The following is a 22,294-nucleotide window of genomic DNA, read 5'->3' as shown; positions in this document are numbered from 1 at the left end:
TTGGTTCAAAATATAGGTAGTAAGTTTTTACTTCAGATGCAAATTTATATTATAATCTTTAAATTATTAAATATATATATTTTTAAAAAAAATATTTCCAAAACAAATATATTTTCTGTTTTAATTTTAGTTTTTAGATTTAAATTGTTTTGGTAAATTAATATGATTGATAAAAACAAAAGAAATGGTATTATTATAAATAGCTTCTTGTCAAACAAAAAAATGAACCATTCTTCCTAAATCCCTAAAAACAAAAGTATTGTTCTTCTCCATGGAAAGGTCTGAATCTTTTCGGATTTTTACTCCGTATACGGTAATTTTTTTTTTCTATTTCTCTATGTACACGAAAAAACACTTGATATGAATTTATTTCGGTGTATATGTAAACATACTTAAAACTAAATATTATGTAACTTTAAAACATATATATATGTAGAGGCTGTGATTTGTGAACTAATAAAAGTCATTGAATAAAAAATAAATGAAATAGTAAAAATAGAATACATCAAAAAAATAATAAAGTTCATTTTATTTATTCATTAACAAATTTGTTAAAGAACAGTTTGACTTCCATTCTATTAAAGTAAATTAATCACATAAAAATTATAATCGAGTTGCTCAATAAACGGTTGTTCAGAATATTGATATTTTTGGGTCCCAGCACGAGGCGTTTCCTGTTACATTGGCATCGCATGATAAGCGTTTTTCAAAAGACTCTGACCACTATTTTATCAGAAAAGCTCGCCACTATCTTTTTTTCTTCAACCTACAAAAAAATTTGTTAATGAATGAATAAATATATTTGCTTTTTTTACATTTCTTTTTCCGAAAAAAAATTCATTTTTCTGTACCCAACTCTTTTTTGAGTTTTACCACAAATACCAAGACTTTAATTTCTCTAACCACTATTTTACCTGAAAAGCTCTCCACTATCGTTTTTCTTCAACCTACAAAAAAAATCTATTTGCGTTTTACATTTCTCTTTCCGAAAAACTTCATTTTTCTCTACAGTACTTTTTAAAGTTTTTACCACAAATACCATCCACTATCTTTTATCCAACGTACCAAAAAAAAAGAACGGTGCCTTTTATGTTCTTTTTATTTTGCTTAGCTATATATTTATATTAATAATTAATAATAATCTTTAAATCACTAAGTATAATTTGAACCAAAAAAAAAAAAACCAAGTATAAAGTTCCTGAAAGTCTGAGCCAGAAAATAAGATATTTTTTCCTAAAATCCCTAAAGACAAAAGTATCGATCTTATCAAAGTCCATGGAGAGATCCGAACCTTCTTCTCGTATGATCGCTTTTCTCAACGCCTCGATGGAGAGATCCGAATCTTCTTCTCGGGTTTCTGCTCCGTACACGGTGAGTTTTTCTTCTCCGCGCATCTAACGGCGTCGTCACTCCGTTTTTCTTTTCTCTCAAAACTATCTTTTGCTTCCGGCGGTCTTTTCTTTGCTTTTGATTATTGTTCGAGCTTCAAAGACCCGCTGTTTATCTCTTCCCAAACTCAGTGCATGTTTCTTCTCTATCTTTCTTACCCAAGTCTTCTCCTAACACTTTTGTTCCTGTTTGTTTTTGTCGGCGATTGTACTGTTCTGGTCCCCAATCTTTTTCGGTTTTTAAATTAATATACATATATATATATATATATATATTATTTTTTAAAGGATTCTAATTACATTTTCTTATAAATATAGGGGAAGAGGACTTTGTACGGTGATAAGTATGTCGACGTTATGAAGTCGCACTATGATTACTACAAAAGCAGGTAAATAGATTTCTGTTTTTTTTTTCCTTTGCTTTTTGGAGATTTTGTGTAATGTTGATAGATACCAATAAATATTCTATTATTTGGTTTAGATTGAATAGCTATATTATTTGGTCTAGCTAATGTATGTGTATATTTATATTATGATTCTGATGTAAAGACGTGAAGTAATAAAAGATAAATACCTTCGCTTTCAAATGTGTTTGCTAATTGATTCTATTGAACAATTAGGATAAGGATCGGTGTTGAAGGGTACAGTACTTCCCTTAAACCTATTGATCTCTACCGGGCTTTGGAGAGTCTTTTCAAGACATGTGGAGAAGTCCACAACATCCAGATTCGCAGAGATCCAGTGACAAATGCACTCCAGAGGTCGTGCATTGTTATCCTTCGTGGAGAAGGCGCAGGAGACAAAGCCTTGCAACTCAATGGAAGTGACATTGGAGGAAGTAAGATTGTCGTTACGAGTTTGCCTCCAGAACTCAGTGAACTCAGCACTGGGTTGAGTACTGATGTACTCGCTGCTAGGAGCGTGGCACATAATCGAAGAAAGCGGTAAGTTATTATTTATGCTGTTGACATTTTCGGCTTATGTAAGTTGTGTAAACAATATAATACAATGCATTTTTTTTACTCTTGCAGTAGCGAAGGCATATCCGTTACTGGATATGACACTTCACTTACTAAAGATGATTTGAAGAATGCTTTGACTAACCATTTCTCCACATGTGGCGAGATTACCGACGTTTTCGTTCTCAACAGGTTAGAAGTTAGAACTTTTCTCTAGTTTGTTACAAACCCCAATTCGCTTAGTTTCCTTTCTTTTATCTTTTTCTTTGCAGCCGTGCCCTGGTCTACTTCTACGGACTAGGCTCCAACAACCGAGCGGTTCAGCTGTCTGGAACCGACCTAGGAGGCTCCACACTGGTGGTCAAAGCCTTGCCCTATCCAAAACCCAAAGGTAGTGCCTGGACCCGTTTGCGTTACCGTTTCAGGTCAGCCACTCTCTCAACGATCACTGGGTGGGCACATCAGATGTGAGAGGAATTCTGGTTTAGTATTTTATTTTATGAATTTCGGCTTGTTTGCTTGTTCTGTTTAGTACCCCAAAAAAAACTTATATTTCGGATGTGTTTGATTACTACAAAAAAAAACTTATATTTCGGATGTTTGATTACTACAAAAAAACTTATATTTCGGATATGTTTAATTACTTCTCTTTAGCTTAAATTCACATGGACTGTTTTTTAATCATTTGATTATAACAGAGAATGTAGAACTTATAAGAGTTTTCTCGACCGACTTTATCTTACTGTGTCCAAGAAAGAATTTATCGTTGGAGAATTATTTACGAATCACCCATCTATAACGACAAAAAAAACCGCTTAACATGTAAATAAATTATCAACAATCATGACAGTTCTTGTGTGATGATATCACCGACATATTAAATTTACATTCGAAGTTTAGGGGAGACAGATCATAAATAATCAAGCAGTCTTGTTCCACGATGAGCTCTGCTAAATACGAATGTTCAATCTTTTTTCGTCCTATGAAATAGATGTTTTTGGGTGGGTTGATGATAGATCAACTAAGTTTATTCGTGGGCAGTATGGGCCTGAGAAATACTTGCCCAGGAGCTATTTTTGGCCCTTTGTATTTTTTTGGTAAAAATCTTAAAACGCTGAAACAGCTCAAGTGTCGAACCCGATTAGTAACCGGCGGTTCTAATAGAGCTACATAAGAATGTGCCGTGTGATGATAAGGTTGTAGCTCACCAAAGAGAAGAGGTATCTCTCCGTACAAATCACAAGCAAAGACAAATCAGACCCTACCGCCACCGGTTCATCAATTCATCACACAATCGCTCGAAACTCCATCCACCAATTACTTCCTCAGGCGCATTGTCACGTGAATATCTCCCTCTTCAACTCCATTTCTCACTTGCTTCTCGCTTATTCGTTGGTTTGGTAAATTGAATGTGGTTTAACCACATGATCATATTAATTTATATTAGTATTGTAGTTCTATGTCCATATATAATTCAAATTTGGTAAAATACACGTTAACAGAAAATAAAACATCTATAGGTTTTTAAATCACGATTGGACTCAATGTGGGTTGGTCAAGTTAGGTTGCTTACAAAATTCTATTATATTGCAAAAAGAAAGGGGTGTTGTGTATATATTAATTATATACTAGTTTTAAGGAACGCTTTGCATGGGCAAACACATATAAAATAGTATAATTCCGTATAAGAAATATGTTACGAATCCTAAATTGTTTTAAAGTTGCATGGAAGGGTTTATAGTATATCATCAAACTGACTTGTTCGTTGTATAAAACATTGGGTTAATTAGGTGAATATACAAGCGGTTAAGTTTTGCTCAGAAAAAAAAAGTTTTTTCTCAGAACTATTTAATACTCCTCAAAAACATGTAGCATAGGAAACTAACAGAAAAAGATAGCATTGGGCGTCAAATTGTATATATAGTTATATACACAACTCCTCAAAACATGTACCATAGATAAGATCAAATAAATGGAAAATAAAATCTGTATAATTAATTTAGTAGGGCAGAGAGGAGAAACATAATTTAGGAAAAAGAATGAGATGCCACAAAATATTTTACATCGTAATTATAATAACAATAATGTGGGTATATATGCATGACTTCAATTATTGAAAGTAGCCTAAAAGCATGACACTCCTGTCAATTTTTTTTGAGGATATCCGCGTCCCACGCGTGTGGGGACATCCTCTTACTCTGTATGCATGGAAACTTCGCTCTCGGATAAAACTTTGTAACTTCTAAAAAAACAAGATATATAGCAGTATATGCGTACAATGAATATCGTGACAAAAAAAATGCGTACAAGGAATATAGTATGTTTTCTTTAACGCCATCAACCTTTTTTTTCTGAAACTTAATCGGTTAATCATGTATTCATGTTACAAAATAGTGAAGGGAAACTTGTCGCTATAAAGTGATAGATTTTAAGAAGTCAAAACTAGTTTATGTAACAATAAGCGGCAGATATTGCTCCTTCAATTTTGTTAAGTACGTAATAACATGTGGCAAAATCATGAATGAAACTTTTTTTTGTAGAATGACATCATTAAATCTTATTTCGGTCATGAAATTTGCGAAAAGGTAAAATCGTCGAGTATTCGTTATTCTACATAAGATTGTGAAATTTAAATTAATTGTATAACTATACGACTATTCAATGAATTATCAGTCGTCAGACCCTACATTTTTTAGTAATTGATGACAACGTTCTATTTTGAAACCAATTAATGTCCATCACATGTTACCATTCATAAACTTAATAATGAAGCTTTTTAATGTTGATTTTTTTCTTTTGAAAGCAACTTGCAATAAGTTTAAGAGAAATTATAAATACTGAAAGTTGTATTCATGATGTTGGGTAAGAACACATTAATCAAGTTCTTCTAGGACCATTGGCCATTGCCATGGTGATTAAAGCATTGAGCCCATAACAATTTGGTCAAACATTTTTAAACAAAAAGGAAAAAATATTGGTTAAACTAAAAAGAAATCAATTTGATTGAGTGTTTTCGTGACCGTTTGATGGGTCATCGTTTTCACGTTTTAATTTATCTTACCCTTGTCATTAAGTATCATCCTTAATCATTATGTCGTATTCGTTGCTATGTAGTTGTATGTGCAACCCTAATCATGAGTCTCTGATGCTGAATTCTAACGAAAATCAATCTGATTTCGATGCAGCATTAAACGGTAATTACTATGTCAGCCGTCACTGTCCTTTTTTAACTTCCAATTATTTATTCTTGTTTTTTCTTCAACAACTCTCAACTTTTCTTTTAAATCTCTTAAAAGTTACTAAACCATAAAGTCAAAATCGCCATCATTAACGTATGACCAAGAATCACTCTGGCTGGTCAATCTAATTATGGTTTTCAATGATTTTCAACAAACAGTCTAATTCTTCCAAAGAAATTAACTAATTCCTTAATGGTTTACTATATATACTTATAGTTCAATGGAATACTTGGGATAAGGTAAGAATACTAACATGAAATTCTTTCAAAATAATCCGATGTTATACGTTCGATGACTGGATAGTACTGATGAACTACATACGAGAGTCCGATATATTCACAATTGGTCGCATATTCAAATGTGTAGTTGTATTTATCCAAATTATCTGTTATATAGGTGTGAATGCTATCTTTACATTTGGAAGGTATTTGAAATGGTAGAGTTTGCACTTTGCATCTGCGAATTTCGTGATTTTTTTTTTGTTTTCTATTAGAGTAAAAGTTCATACCATTTTCTCAAGATTCGACTTTCATCTTGCAAATACAAAGATAAAGGATTAACATTCCCCTTATTTTTATATATAGAGATAATATAATGACATAAACACATAAGGCGCTAGACTCGTGTAAAATAGGAATATATTTATATGCATTTACGTGCGTATGTGAATCGGCAGTTGTCGGTCAGTCTAACTCCTAAACTCTATATCACATTATGTATGTATATATATTTATTCAGTATATTAGATGGAGATGATTATATTCAATTAATGTTTGGTAAAAAGTAAACCATAAACTTGTTTTTATGCGAGACGATATACTATAACATTATTATTAATTCATTAAGTATACTGAGCCTCTGGAGATAAATAAGTGGGGCTTCACTTCATGACCATAAGGCCAAAACAGATCTTCTTGTTTCTTTCTTTCTCTCTCAAATTCTTATTTCCTTCATAAGAGATGGAACCAGCTTTGTATCTAGGTGACAATACTAACAAGTTCTCTTTTCTGGAGAAGCCCTCGAAGATTCCTAATAATCCCTCTGCCTCATCGACCTCTACTTTTTTTTTTTGTATAATAAAATCGACCTCTACTTCCGACAAGAATATTGGGTTCAACATGGGTTTGGATGTACTTGGTTTTGGTAGTCAGAGATCGTTGTCATCCTCTTCGTCCCCGTCGGTAGAAGATGAGAAGAAGTATAAGAGTAAACTAACACAAAGAGCAAATTATTCTGATGGAGTTAGGGTTTCATCTTCCGTTGATCCGTCACTACAGCTTCAGCTTCACTTACCTTGGATCCCTGAGAACAGTAAGGGTTTTAGTTTGTAAACAAAAAAATGAGGCATAAGAATCAACTAGTTTATCGTAGTTATATATTGTGTGGTTATGCGTACCCACAAAAGAAAACATACCGTATATTTTCACGAAAAACAAAAACAAAACATTTGAAATTTATTAGTATCCCTTAATATGGCTTATGTTTTACGATTTTCTTAGTATAATGTACATACTTATTATAATTAATGTGTCGGTGGGATGTTGAAATCATTTTCCAAATATGCCTTGACTGATTTGTGACAAGAAAGAAAACCAAGGTTTTGTAGAAAACGAAAATCAAATGTAATGTTGAAATTACAAAACTAATCGGTTATTCCACGACCGGCCGATAATTAGTTTTGATTTCAGCTTAAAGTCATTGTTAATGTAAAACAATCTCTCAGGAGCACCTACGGTGGCAGAGCCTAGTATGCCAGTGTCCCCTCCGGATAGTGTAACGTCGTCGTTTCGATTAGATTTTGGGATTAAGAGTTATGGTTATGAGAAAAGAAATAATAAAAGAGATATGGAAGATGAGGTTGAAAAATCTACTTCAAGAGCCAGCAACGAAGACAACGATGACGAAAATGGAGCCATCAGAAAGAAACTGAGGCTCTCTAAAGATCAATCTGCATTTCTTGAAGACAGCTTCAAAGAACACAACACCCTTAATCCTGTTGGTCTCACCATTATTTTTTACATTTTGTGAATTTTATTGAGATTTTTTGTGTTTCAAATCAAATCTTATCATTTTATTGTTTATCTTATGTAAAATATAAACATTGCAGAAGCAAAAGATTGCGTTGGCAAAGCAGTTAAATCTTCGTCCTCGTCAGGTTGAAGTTTGGTTTCAAAACAGACGAGCGAGGTTAGCTTATGTCACTATAGCTTAATTCATTTTCTTTTTATGAAATAGTATTTTTTATGCAAGATACTATTTTTCTCCTATTTTTTTGTGATGATCATTAATTTCTGAAAAAGGAATGAGGACGACATGCATGATGCATCACGAGTAATAATAACACATTGTCGCTTGTCTGTTCTTGTAATCATCGATCATTTAAGCAAAATAATTTCTTTGATAAATAATATGGTGATATTGGATTTTTTTTAAGGCGGAGAAGATGACGACGCGAGACCCTGTTCAGAAACAGATGGCTACACAGAAGAAAGAAGCAAAGATTAACCAGGCTGAGATGCAGAAGAGAGAAGTGCGTGAGCACAACGCTGCCATGAAAGAAGCTGCTGGAGGTGGAACCGGAACCGGTTTAGGTTTGGGGTCAGCCACTCACTCAACCACTGGACACGTCGGACATGGGACTGGGACCCACAAGATGTCAGCTTTGCCTGGTCACGGAACGGGACAAGCAACCGGACACGTTGTTGAGGGAACGACCTTGACAGAACCTATCGGGACAAACACTGGAACTGGTCGGACCGCTGCTCATAACGCCCACGTTGGTGGTGGCACCACTGGGTACGGAACTAGTGGAGGATACACTGGATAAGGCGATTTCTCATATATATGCTTTTGTGTGTTCATATTGCTTTTCGGGTCCTACCTTTTGTTTTCTCTCGTAATAAATATGGGTTTCTTTTCTTGTTTTTTTGGTCTGGTGACAGACTTAACGTTGTGTCTTTATTAATAATAATTATGTTAATTTTCAGTAATTGGTGTGTTAATCTTTTTTTTTGGAACATATGATATGATATTCAGTAATTGGTGTGTTAATCTTCGTATGCCAAAACTTGAAACTCGAATTGCCGATAATTACTGGCATAATGCATGTTCCGTGATTTCTTCCGGTTTACAAAATACAAACCAAAGAGGATCATCAACAACGTCCATATAACATTGAACATCACCCCATAATTTTTGAGGAACACATTCATTGGGGAACGCTCATTTTGTGAAACTAAACATTCAACACTCTGAAATTTACAAAAGAAAATGTCATATCAATTTGATATATTTGATACTTTGAAAACTTTAACTGATTTAAAATAATTACCTACCATTTATCCCAACCTTGCTAATGTGGAAAAAACATATTAATTAAAGATCAAAACATTTGTTATAAATCATCAAGTGGATGACCATAACCAAAGACCAAGACAAGGCCCAGCCGTGGCCAATGGAGGAGAGAGAGTCGGCGGCCAAGATCCTAGTCGGCCAAGACTTTTTCCTTTTATCTGTTTTAGATCTTTTCCTATTTCATGTTGTATTAGGTTTTGGATAATTTCCTTTTTCCTATACTTTGTAATCCTTATATAAGGAACCTCTATTGTTCATTAATAATACACAGATAATTCCCCATTCTTTTACAACACGTTATCAGCACGATCGCCTCTAGATCCCTGAGACAAAATCGAAACCTCTCAACCCTAAAAGCCAAAACCGGCGACCACACCTAAAACCCTAGACACGTTCTTAGTTCATCCAAGAACTCAGTTGATCCCTCTTGAATCCTTGACGTTCTCAGATCACGTTCCAGCTCAGAAGAACCCGTCCAGCTCGCATCCACACCCGAGACGCGATCGCACTCGACACGACCCGCGTCCGAGAGACTCGCACCCGAGACAGCCCGCGATCGTCCTCAGCTCGCGTCTGCTCCCATCCGCGATCCGATTGCATCCGTTCGTTCTCTCTCTCTATCTAAAGGTGGTCCGGTTAGCAAAGGTATAACTTAATCTGAGAACCTAGATTGATCAGAAACCCTAATCCATTATTATGGAAACTTTGATCTTGATCAAAACCCTAAAACCTACAAGATTAAAATCGACAATCACTTAACTAGAAATATAGAAATTGATTCCTTAGAACTTAAATTGATTGTTCCTGATTTGATTTTGAGAAACCCTAATTTAGGAATCGAAACCCTAAACCCTAAAGGACTGAATCCGATTTTAATTGATTGAATTGTTTGTTGATTTGAGGTTTTAGGATTGTTAGATTGATTGAAGTAATCTGATCTAGAAATTGAATCCTAAAAGCCTTAAAACCTTTAATTAAAACCGGCAGCCTTAGTTTTAAAAGTAGAAACCCTAAATTCATAAATCAAATTGCTAAGGTTGTTTGCATTACATATAAATCTGAATTGAATTGCATTCATATTGTTTAATGAAATCGACCAGCATGTAGAAACATATGAATTCGAATCTGATTGCATTGAAATACATATGGTCGTGTGGTCTTAATCTCCCTGGTACATATAGAATCATATATTAGGATTGTTCGCACCATGGTCAATTAATTTTACATGTCCGATCCTATTGCTTGACTACATGGCCGTGCGGCTTGTTTGTTCCCACCATGGTCGATTAGATTGATTGTTTTCTCATAGATGCGTAAGACAAGTTTGTGGCCGAGCTTGTTATACCATGCGGCCACATGATCACATTGTGAACCTAAATTGAAATGATAATGTGATTCAGATGTCGAAAATCTCAAATAGAGACTACGCAGCCCTTAATCTCTCCGGAGATAACTACTTGTAGTGGGCGCTAGATACAAAGATCAGCTTAAGGTCAAAAGGACTTGGTGATACAATCATCAAGGGCAACAATGAGACCGATAAGAATCGGTACAGGGCTATAAGTATTATACGCCATCACCTCATTGAAGGTCTAAAAGATCAGTACATTACGATGGAAAATCCACTAGAGCTTTGGGATGCTTTACAGCATAGATATGATCACCAGAAAACGGTGTTACTCCCAAAGGCTAGAAATGACTGGAAGAATCTAAGATTCATGGATTATAAGTCAGTGGATGAGTACAATTTGGTCTTGTTTAAGACGGTCTCGATGCTGAGACTTTGTGGTGAAGTAGTAACCGAAGAAGAGTTACTCGAGAAAACATTCTCTACGTTTCATTCCTCAAACATAATCCTGCAGCAGCAGTACCGAATGAAAGGCTTTGCCACATACACTGATCTGATCCCGTGCCTGCTACTGGCCGAGGCAAACAATGAGCTCCTGATGAAGAACAGTGAAGCTAGACCTGTTGGAACAGCCCCATTACCAGAGGCCAATGAAGTTGAAAAGAAAAATCCCAACGAGTGCAATTACATCCAGAATGATAAGAGATCACACGGCAAAGGCCGAGGTGGATACAGGAACCGTGACAATTACTCGAACGGTCGAGATAGATACTTGGCCGGCCGGAAAGGAAACCACAATAACCGTGGTCGTGGTTCCAATCCCGGCCGTGGTCGAGGCGGTTATGGCCGAGGTCGAGGCGGTATATCCAAACCGTCTTACTCGACCAAATCTGTTTGTCACAGATGTGGGATGAGCAACCATTGGGCCAAGAATTGTAGAACTCCTAAGCACTTATGTGAGCTCTACCAGGAAAGTATTAAGGACAAGAACCCGGAGGCTCATATGGTCCATGATTTCGGATATGAGGCTGATAAAGAATCTGATGTTGCTAATGACGACCTGATAGATTTTGAGACTTCTGATTGTCTCAAAGACTAAAATTTTCGATACGACTTGTTTTATTGCTTTATGATTGTTTTATGATTGTTTTGGTGTTTTTAATTTCGGTGTTCTGCAACTTTAATAAATGAAAGTTTTGAAGTCTCTGAGAAATGAAATCTTATTTATAGAAATGAATGATGAGATGAGCATACTAGTGGTGGATAGTGGCACAAGTCATACAATACTTAGAGACAAAAGATATTTCTTAAATCTCACAATGCAAAGTGCAAACGTACACACCATTGCAGGTGTAGTCGGCCTGATTGAAGGTCACAGCCAGGCATATGTATTGATGCCTAAGGGCACTCATCTAGAGATCAAAAATGCCTTGTATTCCCCAAGCTCTAAAAGAAGCTTATTGAGTTTCAAAGACATAAGATTGAATGGTTTCCATCTTGAAACATGGGAAGAAGGAAACAAAGAATTCCTTAACATAATTTTGATCACCAAAGGCTATAAAAGGATCCTAGAAACCTTACCTGCAATGTCTACTGGCCTATGCTATGCAAAGGTCAGTATGATCGAGGCTAATGCCTGCGACAATTTCACCTTATGGCATAACCAGCTTGGCCATCCTGGTACTAACATGATACGAAAGTTGATGATAAACTCACAAGGGCACACGTTCAAAGGAGTTGTCCCATACAATCTCACATGTGCAGCATGTGCACAAGGGAAACTCATAACCAGGCCGTCACCAGCCAAAGTTAATAAAGAGATCATAAATTTTCTGGAAATGATTCAGGGAGACATATGCGGACCAATACACCCACCTAGTGGGACGTTTCGGTATTTCATGGTCTTGATTGATGTATTGACCAGATGGTCGCATGTCTGTCTACTGTCCACACGGAACTTGGCATTTGCACGCCTGCTTGCTCAGATAATAAGACTGAGAGCACACTTTCCAGACTTCCCTTTAAAGACTATACGTCTAGACAATGCTGGTGAGTTATATCAACCATAAATCTTCACTCTCATTTTTTTCAACATATTTTTTCCTCTCAAGCAAGATATGTAAGTTATTTGTTTTTAGTGATCTTAATCTTCTTCTTCTTTTCTTTTTTACATGAACAAATGACATTGCTTAATCGGTGAATCATTTGTATTGGTTTAGATTTTAAAAATCTTATATATTGATTTTCTGTTGCAGAATATGGATTTGTTCATTACTTGGGAAAATGATGCTAATCACCTCGTCGACGACATCGAGTGGATACAAATTCATGGCACGTGCTGGGCGTATTCTCTTAGGCGGCACATGAATGCGGCATGTAGAATTGCGAACTTAATTGATGCAGAATCCCTCTCTCTGGCCTACTTGGTCAACTACATGAGAATGACTTCAGGGCTTTCAGACACCTTGGGTCTTTCTTCCTTTGATCCGGTTAGGCCCTTCCTGATGTTGGAGGGTATGGTCCTGGATGATGATTATCGAATGTTGTTTGCTCAATTTATGAGGATCCCGGAACTCCCACTTCCGGTACGTAAATTTAGCTTAATTTTTAGTTTCTTTTTATTTGATTATAAATAAGCTCGTCTTTCTTTTTCCATGCAGAGGGGAATTCGTCGTTTCGTAGTTACGGACATGATAATTCATTCTCTAGATCACTATCATTCCCCTATTACAGAGGGGAATCCCAAACTACCCATCGATACTTTCGTTCATAGCAAACCCCCCTCAAAATGTAACTTAAGATCTATATATATTATTTGGTAATCATAGAACTTCTTTTCGATGATTACTCAAATCTGCATGTTATGTTCGCTACTGGAAGAGGCATTTATCAAGGAGTTCCTTTTGTCAGGTTTCGAGACAGTTCTGGGTTAATCAACGGTGGCTTCATGAATGTTGAGATGGGTAAAGGAATCATTGTCAAGTTTGTCGAGCTGATTGGAGCATATGTCATTATGTGATCGGTGCCGAAATGATCTAGGGCCTGCTATGGCGATGCCTCTATCTCTACCCCCTATTTATATAAATGATTTCTATTACTTTACTTCGATCCATCTTTTGCTGTTTCATAACTTATCAACATCTTTCGGTACGCGTTTAATTGTTTCGGTAATTGGATATTTGTAGTGATGACCTTTTGTGCTGAAAACTATTTACATGAACAACTTATACAGTAAGAGAAACCAACGACAAATCTATTATATTATACAGTATATGATATAACATCTGTGACAAAATCTAATACTATACTATAGTATATAATATCAAGTACTCCTAGTGGTGTAATGTGACAGCTTCTAATAAAATTACATGAGAATGGATAATATGTGAACACTATAAATATTAAAGTGCAATTGTGTCTACTAGACAAAGTTCAATGCAATCATATGATAAAGACCTAATCACTTATAGAAACGCGTGAAGGATTCTGTTTCTGTAATTTGGTTCTAAATGGCATTATCGGTAAGAAATAACTGATTCATAAAGTGGGTCACTCCAAAAAAATCTTTTCAATGCTAAGTAGTCAATGCTTCGTAAAGACAATTCTTTGATATTTTTCTGCTTATTTATTTATATACACAGATTTTTAAGAGTAACTAATAGATTTTCGTATTTATAATTCTATTTATATATAAATTTATATTAAATACTAAATTATGACATTTAATGTGTCACCACTAGCATACATAAAAATTTAAAAACTAACTTTTAGATTTGATAACTTTTTATGATAACTGGTAGTTTTACTTTCACTTCATATCTTTTATATTTATTTTTGAATTAAATATTTTAAATATAATTAGTGTATCATAAATTTTAAAACTAATTGTAGTATTCTTATAAGTAAATATGGTTTCATATTTTATTTATTAGATACTCCTATTTTATTTTAAATAAATTATTTATGTATAAGATTTTTTAATAATGGTTACTAGATTTATATTCATTTAAAGTCTGTTTCTGAAAGTATAAGACTTAGTTAAGAATGTAATTTTGGCAAAACATAATATATTAGCATAACTAAATTAAGTAATTTTATCAGTTTATGATATAAAAACTATGTAAAGACTGTCCAATTTATTATATTATCTAAAAGTATGATCGGTAGAGATTGTAAGTTTTTTACTTTAGATGCAAATTTATATTATAACTTTTAAATTGTTAAATATATAGTTTTTTATAAAAATATCTCCTAAAAATATGTTTTCTGTTTTAATTTTAGTCTGTTGATTTAAATTATTTTGGTAAATTAATACGATTGATATAAAACAAAAGAAATGGTATTATAAATAGCTTCTTGCCCCTCCCCCTCCAAAAAAGAGCCATCCTTTCTAAATCTCTAAAAATAAAAGTATTGTTCTTCTTCATGGAAAGATCTGAATCTTCTCGGGTTTCTACTCCCTATACGGTGAGTATCTTTCTCTATTTCTCTATGTACACAAAAGAACACTTGGCACTAATTTATTCTGTGTATTACACATATTTAAAACTAAATATTTTGTAGCTTTAAGACATATATGTAGAAGCTGTGATTGGTGAACTAATAAGAACCAGTGAATTATTATTTTTTTGTCACAAAAGAACCAGTGAATTAAAAATAAATAAAATAGTGAAAGTGAAATACATCAAAAATATAATAAAGTTTATTCTATTCATTCATTATCAAATTTGCTAAAGAACACTTTTTTTCTCTGTATTTTATCTAATTATTTTTGGGATTGGTAGAATGATTATTCCATTAAATTAAAGTAAGTTAATCACATAAAAATTATAATCGAGTTGCTCCATAAACGGTTGTTCAAGATATTGATATTTGTGGGTCCCAGCAGGAAGCGTTACCTCTTACATGCAGGCATGATGAGCGTTTTTCAAAAGACTCTAACCACTATTTTATAGCTCTCCACTATCTTTTTTTCTTCAAACTACAAAAATATATATTTTTTTTTTGAACCGACAAATATATATATTTGCTTTTTTTACATTTCTCTTTCCGAAAAACTTCATTTTTCTGTACCCTACTCTTTTTTGAGTTTTACCACAAATACCAAGACTTTAATTTCTCTAACCACTATTTTACCAGAAAAGCTCTCAACTATCGTTTTTCTTCAACCTTAAAAAAAATCTATTTGCGTTTTACATTTCTCTTTCCGAAAAACTTCATTTTCTCTACACTACTCTTTAAAGTTTTTACCACAAATACCATCCACTATCTTTTTTCCAACGTACAAAAAAAAAAGAACGGTGCCTTTTATATTCTTTTTATTTTGCTTTAGCTGTAAATTTATATTAATAATAACCTTTAAATCACTAAGTATAATTTGAACCCAAAAAAAAAAAACCAAGTATAAAGTTCCTGAAAGTCTGAGCCAGAAAATAAGATATTCTTCCTAAAATCCCTAAAGACAAAAGTATCGATCTTATCAAAGTCCATGGAGAGATCCGAACCTTCTTCTCGTATGATCGATTTTCTCAACGCCTCGATGGAGAGATCCGAATCTTCTTCTCGGGTTTCTGCTCCGTACACGGTGAGTTTTTCTTCTCCGCGCATCTAACGGCGTCGTCACTCCGTTTTTCTTTTCTCTCAAAACTATCTTTTGCTTCCGGCGGTCTTTTCTTTGCTTTTGATTATTGTTCGAGCTTCAAAGACCCGCTGTTTATCTCTTCCCAAACTCAGTGCATGTTTCTTCTCTATCTCTCTTACCCAAGTCTTCTCCTAACTCTTTTGTTCCTGTTTGTTTTTGTCGGCGATTGTTCTGTTCTGGTCCCCAATCTTTTTCGGTTTTTAAATTAATATACATATATATATATATATATATTATTTTTTAAAGGATTCTAATTACATTTTCTTATAAATATAGGGGAAGAGGACTTTGTACGGTGATAAGTATGTCGACGTTATGAAGTCGTACTATGATTACGTCAAAAGCAGGTAAATAGATTTCTGTTTTCTTTTTTTCCTTTGCTTTTTGGAGATTTTGTGTAATGTTGATAGATACCAATAAATATTCTATTATTTGGTTTAGATTGAATAGCTATATTATTTGGTCTAGCTAATGTATGTGTATATTTATATTATGATTCTGATGTAAAGACGTGAAGTAATAAAAGATAAATACCTTCACTTTCAAATGTGTTTGCTAATTGATTCTATTGAACAATTAGGATAAGGATCGGTGTTGAAGGGTACAGTACTTCCCTTAAACCTATTGATCTCTACCGGGCTTTGGAGAGTCTTTTCAAGACATGTGGAGAAGTCCACAACATCCAGATTCGCAGAGATCCAGTGACAAATGCACTCCAGAGGTCGTGTATTGTTATCCTTCGTGGAGAAGGCGCAGGAGACAAAGCCTTGCAACTCAATGGAAGTGACATTGGAGGAAGTAAGATTGTCGTTACGAGTTTGCCTTCAGAACTCAGTGACCTCAGCACTGGGTTGAGTACTGATGTACTCGCTGCTAGGAGCGTGGCACATAATCGAAGAAAGCGGTAAGTTATTATTTATGCTGTTGACATTTTCGGCTTATGTAAGTTGTGTAAACAATATAATACAATGCATTTTTTTTACTCTTGCAGTAGCGAAGGCATATCCGTTACTGGATATGACACTTCACTTACTAAAGATGATTTGAAGAATGCTTTGACTAACCATTTCTCCACATGTGGCGAGATTACCGACGTTTTCGTTCTTAACAGGTTAGAAGTTAGAACTTTTCTCTAGTTTGTTACAAACCCCAATTCGCTTAGTTTCCTTTTTTTTATCTTTTTCTTTGCAGCCGTGCCCTGGTCTACTTCTACGGACTAGGCTCCAACAACCGAGCGGTTCAGCTGTCTGGAACCGACCTAGGAGGCTGCACACTGGTGGTCAAAGCCTTGCCCTATCCAAAACCCAAAGGTAGTGCCTGGACCCGTTTGCGTTACCGTTTCAGGTCAGCCACTCTCTCAACGATCACTGGGTGGGCACATCAGATGTGAGAGGAATTCTGGTTTAGTATTTTATTTTATGAATTTCGGCTTGTTTGCTTGTTATGTTTAGTACCCAAAAAAAACTTATATTTCGGATGTGTTTGATTACTACAAAAAAAAAACTTATATTTCGGATGTTTGATTACTACAAAAAAACTTATATTTCGGATATGTTTAATTACTTCTCTTTAGCTTAAATTCAGTTTTAATCATTTGATTATAACAGAGAATGTATAACTTATAAGAGTTTTCTCGACCGACTTTATCTTATTGGGTCCAAGAAAGAATTTATCGTTGGAGAATTATTTACGAATAACCCATCTATAATGACAACAAAAACCGCCTAACATGTAAATAAATTATCAACAATCATGACAGTTCTTGTGTGATGATATCACATTATCACCGACATATTAAATTTACATTCGAAGTTTAGGGGAGACAGATCACAAATAATCAAGCAGTCTTGTTCCACGATGAGCTCTGCTAAATACGAATGTTCAATCCTTTTTTCATCCTATGAAATAGATGACCTTGGGTGGGTTGATGATAGATCAACTAGGTTTATTCGTGGGTTCACTCCAAAAAGTTTTTTCAATGCTAAGTCAATGCTTCGTAAAAACAATTCTTTGATTTCTGTTTCTTTATTTATATACACAAGATTTTTAAGAGTAACTAATAGATTTCATATTTATAATTATAATTTTATAAAGTTATTAAATACTAAATTATGACATATGTGTCACCAGTAGAATACATAAAAACTAACTTTTAGATTTGATAACTTTTTATGATAACTGGTAGTTTTACTTTCATTTCATATCTTTTATATTTATTTTTAAATTAAATATTTTAAATATAATCAGTGTACTAAATATTTTAAAACTAATTGTAGTATTCTTATAAGTGATTACTAGATTTATATTCATTTAAAGGATCTGTTTCTCAAAGTATAAGAATTACATAAGAATATAATTTTGGTAAAATATAGTAAGATATTAACATAACTAAATTAATTAATTTTATTATTATTTTAATATACTTTGTTAAAATATCAGTTTATGATATAAAAAGTTATGCAAAGATTGTCTAATTTATTATATTATCTGCTAAAAGCGTAATTGGTAGAGATTGTAACTTTATTTTCTTGGTTCAAAATATAGGTAGTAAGTTTTTACTTCAGATGCAAATTTATATTATAATCTTTAAATTATTAAATATATATATTTTTAAAAAAAATATTTCCAAAACAAATATATTTTCTGTTTTAATTTTAGTTTTTAGATTTAAATTGTTTTGGTAAATTAATATGATTGATAAAAACAAAAGAAATGGTATTATTATAAATAGCTTCTTGTCAAACAAAAAAATGAACCATTCTTCCTAAATCCCTAAAAACAAAAGTATTGTTCTTCTCCATGGAAAGGTCTGAATCTTTTCGGATTTTTACTCCGTATACGGTAATTTTTTTTTTCTATTTCTCTATGTACACGAAAAAACACTTGATATGAATTTATTTCGGTGTATATGTAAACATACTTAAAACTAAATATTATGTAACTTTAAAACATATATATATGTAGAGGCTGTGATTTGTGAACTAATAAAAGTCATTGAATAAAAAATAAATGAAATAGTAAAAATAGAATACATCAAAAAAATAATAAAGTTCATTTTATTTATTCATTAACAAATTTGTTAAAGAACAGTTTGACTTCCATTCTATTAAAGTAAATTAATCACATAAAAATTATAATCGAGTTGCTCAATAAACGGTTGTTCAGAATATTGATATTTTTGGGTCCCAGCACGAGGCGTTTCCTGTTACATTGGCATCGCATGATAAGCGTTTTTCAAAAGACTCTGACCACTATTTTATCAGAAAAGCTCGCCACTATCTTTTTTTCTTCAACCTACAAAAAAATTTGTTAATGAATGAATAAATATATTTGCTTTTTTTACATTTCTTTTTCCGAAAAAAAATTCATTTTTCTGTACCCAACTCTTTTTTGAGTTTTACCACAAATACCAAGACTTTAATTTCTCTAACCACTATTTTACCTGAAAAGCTCTCCACTATCGTTTTTCTTCAACCTACAAAAAAAATCTATTTGCGTTTTACATTTCTCTTTCCGAAAAACTTCATTTTTCTCTACAGTACTTTTTAAAGTTTTTACCACAAATACCATCCACTATCTTTTATCCAACGTACCAAAAAAAAAGAACGGTGCCTTTTATGTTCTTTTTATTTTGCTTAGCTATATATTTATATTAATAATTAATAATAATCTTTAAATCACTAAGTATAATTTGAACCAAAAAAAAAAAACCAAGTATAAAGTTCCTGAAAGTCTGAGCCAGAAAATAAGATATTTTTTCCTAAAATCCCTAAAGACAAAAGTATCGATCTTATCAAAGTCCATGGAGAGATCCGAACCTTCTTCTCGTATGATCGCTTTTCTCAACGCCTCGATGGAGAGATCCGAATCTTCTTCTCGGGTTTCTGCTCCGTACACGGTGAGTTTTTCTTCTCCGCGCATCTAACGGCGTCGTCACTCCGTTTTTCTTTTCTCTCAAAACTATCTTTTGCTTCCGGCGGTCTTTTCTTTGCTTTTGATTATTGTTCGAGCTTCAAAGACCCGCTGTTTATCTCTTCCCAAACTCAGTGCATGTTTCTTCTCTATCTTTCTTACCCAAGTCTTCTCCTAACACTTTTGTTCCTGTTTGTTTTTGTCGGCGATTGTACTGTTCTGGTCCCCAATCTTTTTCGGTTTTTAAATTAATATACATATATATATATATATATATATTATTTTTTAAAGGATTCTAATTACATTTTCTTATAAATATAGGGGAAGAGGACTTTGTACGGTGATAAGTATGTCGACGTTATGAAGTCGCACTATGATTACTACAAAAGCAGGTAAATAGATTTCTGTTTTTTTTTTCCTTTGCTTTTTGGAGATTTTGTGTAATGTTGATAGATACCAATAAATATTCTATTATTTGGTTTAGATTGAATAGCTATATTATTTGGTCTAGCTAATGTATGTGTATATTTATATTATGATTCTGATGTAAAGACGTGAAGTAATAAAAGATAAATACCTTCGCTTTCAAATGTGTTTGCTAATTGATTCTATTGAACAATTAGGATAAGGATCGGTGTTGAAGGGTACAGTACTTCCCTTAAACCTATTGATCTCTACCGGGCTTTGGAGAGTCTTTTCAAGACATGTGGAGAAGTCCACAACATCCAGATTCGCAGAGATCCAGTGACAAATGCACTCCAGAGGTCGTGCATTGTTATCCTTCGTGGAGAAGGCGCAGGAGACAAAGCCTTGCAACTCAATGGAAGTGACATTGGAGGAAGTAAGATTGTCGTTACGAGTTTGCCTCCAGAACTCAGTGAACTCAGCACTGGGTTGAGTACTGATGTACTCGCTGCTAGGAGCGTGGCACATAATCGAAGAAAGCGGTAAGTTATTATTTATGCTGTTGACATTTTCGGCTTATGTAAGTTGTGTAAACAATATAATACAATGCATTTTTTTTACTCTTGCAGTAGCGAAGGCATATCCGTTACTGGATATGACACTTCACTTACTAAAGATGATTTGAAGAATGCTTTGACTAACCATTTCTCCACATGTGGCGAGATTACCGACGTTTTCGTTCTCAACAGGTTAGAAGTTAGAACTTTTCTCTAGTTTGTTACAAACCCCAATTCGCTTAGTTTCCTTTCTTTTATCTTTTTCTTTGCAGCCGTGCCCTGGTCTACTTCTACGGACTAGGCTCCAACAACCGAGCGGTTCAGCTGTCTGGAACCGACCTAGGAGGCTCCACACTGGTGGTCAAAGCCTTGCCCTATCCAAAACCCAAAGGTAGTGCCTGGACCCGTTTGCGTTACCGTTTCAGGTCAGCCACTCTCTCAACGATCACTGGGTGGGCACATCAGATGTGAGAGGAATTCTGGTTTAGTATTTTATTTTATGAATTTCGGCTTGTTTGCTTGTTCTGTTTAGTACCCCAAAAAAAACTTATATTTCGGATGTGTTTGATTACTACAAAAAAAAACTTATATTTCGGATGTTTGATTACTACAAAAAAACTTATATTTCGGATATGTTTAATTACTTCTCTTTAGCTTAAATTCACATGGACTGTTTTTTAATCATTTGATTATAACAGAGAATGTAGAACTTATAAGAGTTTTCTCGACCGACTTTATCTTACTGTGTCCAAGAAAGAATTTATCGTTGGAGAATTATTTACGAATCACCCATCTATAACGACAAAAAAAACCGCTTAACATGTAAATAAATTATCAACAATCATGACAGTTCTTGTGTGATGATATCACCGACATATTAAATTTACATTCGAAGTTTAGGGGAGACAGATCATAAATAATCAAGCAGTCTTGTTCCACGATGAGCTCTGCTAAATACGAATGTTCAATCTTTTTTTCGTCCTATGAAATAGATGTTTTTGGGTGGGTTGATGATAGATCAACTAAGTTTATTCGTGGGCAGTATGGGCCTGAGAAATACTTGCCCAGGAGCTATTTTTGGCCCTTTGTATTTTTTTGGTAAAAATCTTAAAACGCTGAAACAGCTCAAGTGTCGAACCCGATTAGTAACCGGCGGTTCTAATAGAGCTACATAAGAATGTGCCGTGTGATGATAAGGTTGTAGCTCACCAAAGAGAAGAGGTATCTCTCCGTACAAATCACAAGCAAAGACAAATCAGACCCTACCGCCACCGGTTCATCAATTCATCACACAATCGCTCGAAACTCCATCCACCAATTACTTCCTCAGGCGCATTGTCACGTGAATATCTCCCTCTTCAACTCCATTTCTCACTTGCTTCTCGCTTATTCGTTGGTTTGGTAAATTGAATGTGGTTTAACCACATGATCATATTAATTTATATTAGTATTGTAGTTCTATGTCCATATATAATTCAAATTTGGTAAAAT

At 34.0% G+C, this 22,294-nt stretch overlaps 7 protein-coding genes and 2 long non-coding RNA genes across 10 annotated transcripts; 7 read left to right on the top strand and 2 right to left on the bottom strand.

The window, feature by feature from the left end:
- Window positions 1–466: 466 nt before the first annotated feature.
- LOC111204250 lies at window positions 467–1,690 on the bottom strand. The gene is made up of 3 exons (XR_002656640.2): window positions 1,292–1,690; window positions 915–947; window positions 467–766 (listed from the first exon to the last, which is right to left on the bottom strand). It is a non-coding gene; the product is annotated as an uncharacterized LOC111204250 (long non-coding RNA).
- Window positions 1,209–3,001, top strand: LOC125584043 (nucleolin 1-like). The gene is made up of 5 exons (XM_048751830.1): window positions 1,209–1,371; window positions 1,707–1,777; window positions 2,009–2,332; window positions 2,420–2,539; window positions 2,620–3,001. Exons 1-5 carry the CDS (start codon window positions 1,276–1,278, stop codon window positions 2,816–2,818), a joined length of 810 nt encoding a protein of 269 aa, XP_048607787.1. The 5' UTR covers window positions 1,209–1,275; the 3' UTR covers window positions 2,819–3,001.
- Window positions 3,002–6,545: 3,544 nt separating this feature from the next.
- On the top strand, window positions 6,546–8,576 carry LOC106442959 (homeobox-leucine zipper protein HAT14). The gene is made up of 4 exons (XM_048751828.1): window positions 6,546–6,897; window positions 7,310–7,581; window positions 7,694–7,773; window positions 8,021–8,576. Exons 1-4 carry the CDS (start codon window positions 6,546–6,548, stop codon window positions 8,031–8,033), a joined length of 717 nt encoding a protein of 238 aa, XP_048607785.1. The 3' UTR covers window positions 8,034–8,576.
- LOC125584013 (late embryogenesis abundant protein 46-like) lies at window positions 8,060–8,413 on the top strand. The gene has a single exon (XM_048751709.1). The coding sequence runs from the start codon at window positions 8,060–8,062 to the stop codon at window positions 8,411–8,413; it is 354 nt and encodes a 117-aa protein (XP_048607666.1).
- A 2,082-nt stretch (window positions 8,577–10,658) lies between the features above and the next one.
- LOC106441320 lies at window positions 10,659–11,269 on the top strand. Its single transcript, XM_013883152.1, has 2 exons — window positions 10,659–11,148; window positions 11,259–11,269. The coding sequence occupies exons 1-2, from the start codon at window positions 10,659–10,661 to the stop codon at window positions 11,267–11,269; spliced, it is 501 nt and encodes a 166-aa protein (XP_013738606.1).
- A 1,276-nt stretch (window positions 11,270–12,545) lies between these two features.
- Window positions 12,546–13,481, top strand: LOC125584041. Of its 2 annotated transcripts, none has more exons than XM_048751827.1 (3): window positions 12,546–12,873; window positions 12,949–13,078; window positions 13,199–13,481. In XM_048751827.1, exons 1-3 carry the CDS (start codon window positions 12,547–12,549, stop codon window positions 13,219–13,221), a joined length of 480 nt encoding a protein of 159 aa, XP_048607784.1. In that variant the 5' UTR covers window position 12,546; the 3' UTR covers window positions 13,222–13,481. The 2 variants fall into 2 exon arrangements, with proteins under 2 accessions (XP_048607784.1, XP_048607783.1); XM_048751826.1 differs by having other exon boundaries at window positions 12,949–13,106.
- Window positions 13,482–15,659: 2,178 nt separating this feature from the next.
- On the top strand, window positions 15,660–17,508 carry LOC106426349 (nucleolin 1). The gene is made up of 5 exons (XM_048751824.1): window positions 15,660–15,872; window positions 16,206–16,276; window positions 16,510–16,833; window positions 16,921–17,040; window positions 17,121–17,508. The coding sequence occupies exons 1-5, from the start codon at window positions 15,777–15,779 to the stop codon at window positions 17,317–17,319; spliced, it is 810 nt and encodes a 269-aa protein (XP_048607781.1). The 5' UTR covers window positions 15,660–15,776; the 3' UTR covers window positions 17,320–17,508.
- Window positions 17,509–18,923: 1,415 nt separating this feature from the next.
- On the bottom strand, window positions 18,924–20,146 carry LOC125584042. Its single transcript, XR_007321053.1, has 3 exons — window positions 19,748–20,146; window positions 19,372–19,404; window positions 18,924–19,223 (listed from the first exon to the last, which is right to left on the bottom strand). It is a non-coding gene; the product is annotated as an uncharacterized LOC125584042 (long non-coding RNA).
- On the top strand, window positions 19,668–21,457 carry LOC125584040 (nucleolin 1-like). Its single transcript, XM_048751825.1, has 5 exons — window positions 19,668–19,827; window positions 20,163–20,233; window positions 20,465–20,788; window positions 20,876–20,995; window positions 21,076–21,457. The coding sequence occupies exons 1-5, from the start codon at window positions 19,732–19,734 to the stop codon at window positions 21,272–21,274; spliced, it is 810 nt and encodes a 269-aa protein (XP_048607782.1). The 5' UTR covers window positions 19,668–19,731; the 3' UTR covers window positions 21,275–21,457.
- Window positions 21,458–22,294: the final 837 nt, after the last annotated feature.

Source organism: Brassica napus, chromosome C3, assembly GCF_020379485.1.
Source record: "Brassica napus cultivar Da-Ae chromosome C3, Da-Ae, whole genome shotgun sequence".
In the NCBI taxonomy this organism is placed as follows: Eukaryota; Viridiplantae; Streptophyta; class Magnoliopsida; order Brassicales; family Brassicaceae; genus Brassica; species Brassica napus.
This window is presented reverse-complemented; position numbering and strand designations above follow the sequence as displayed.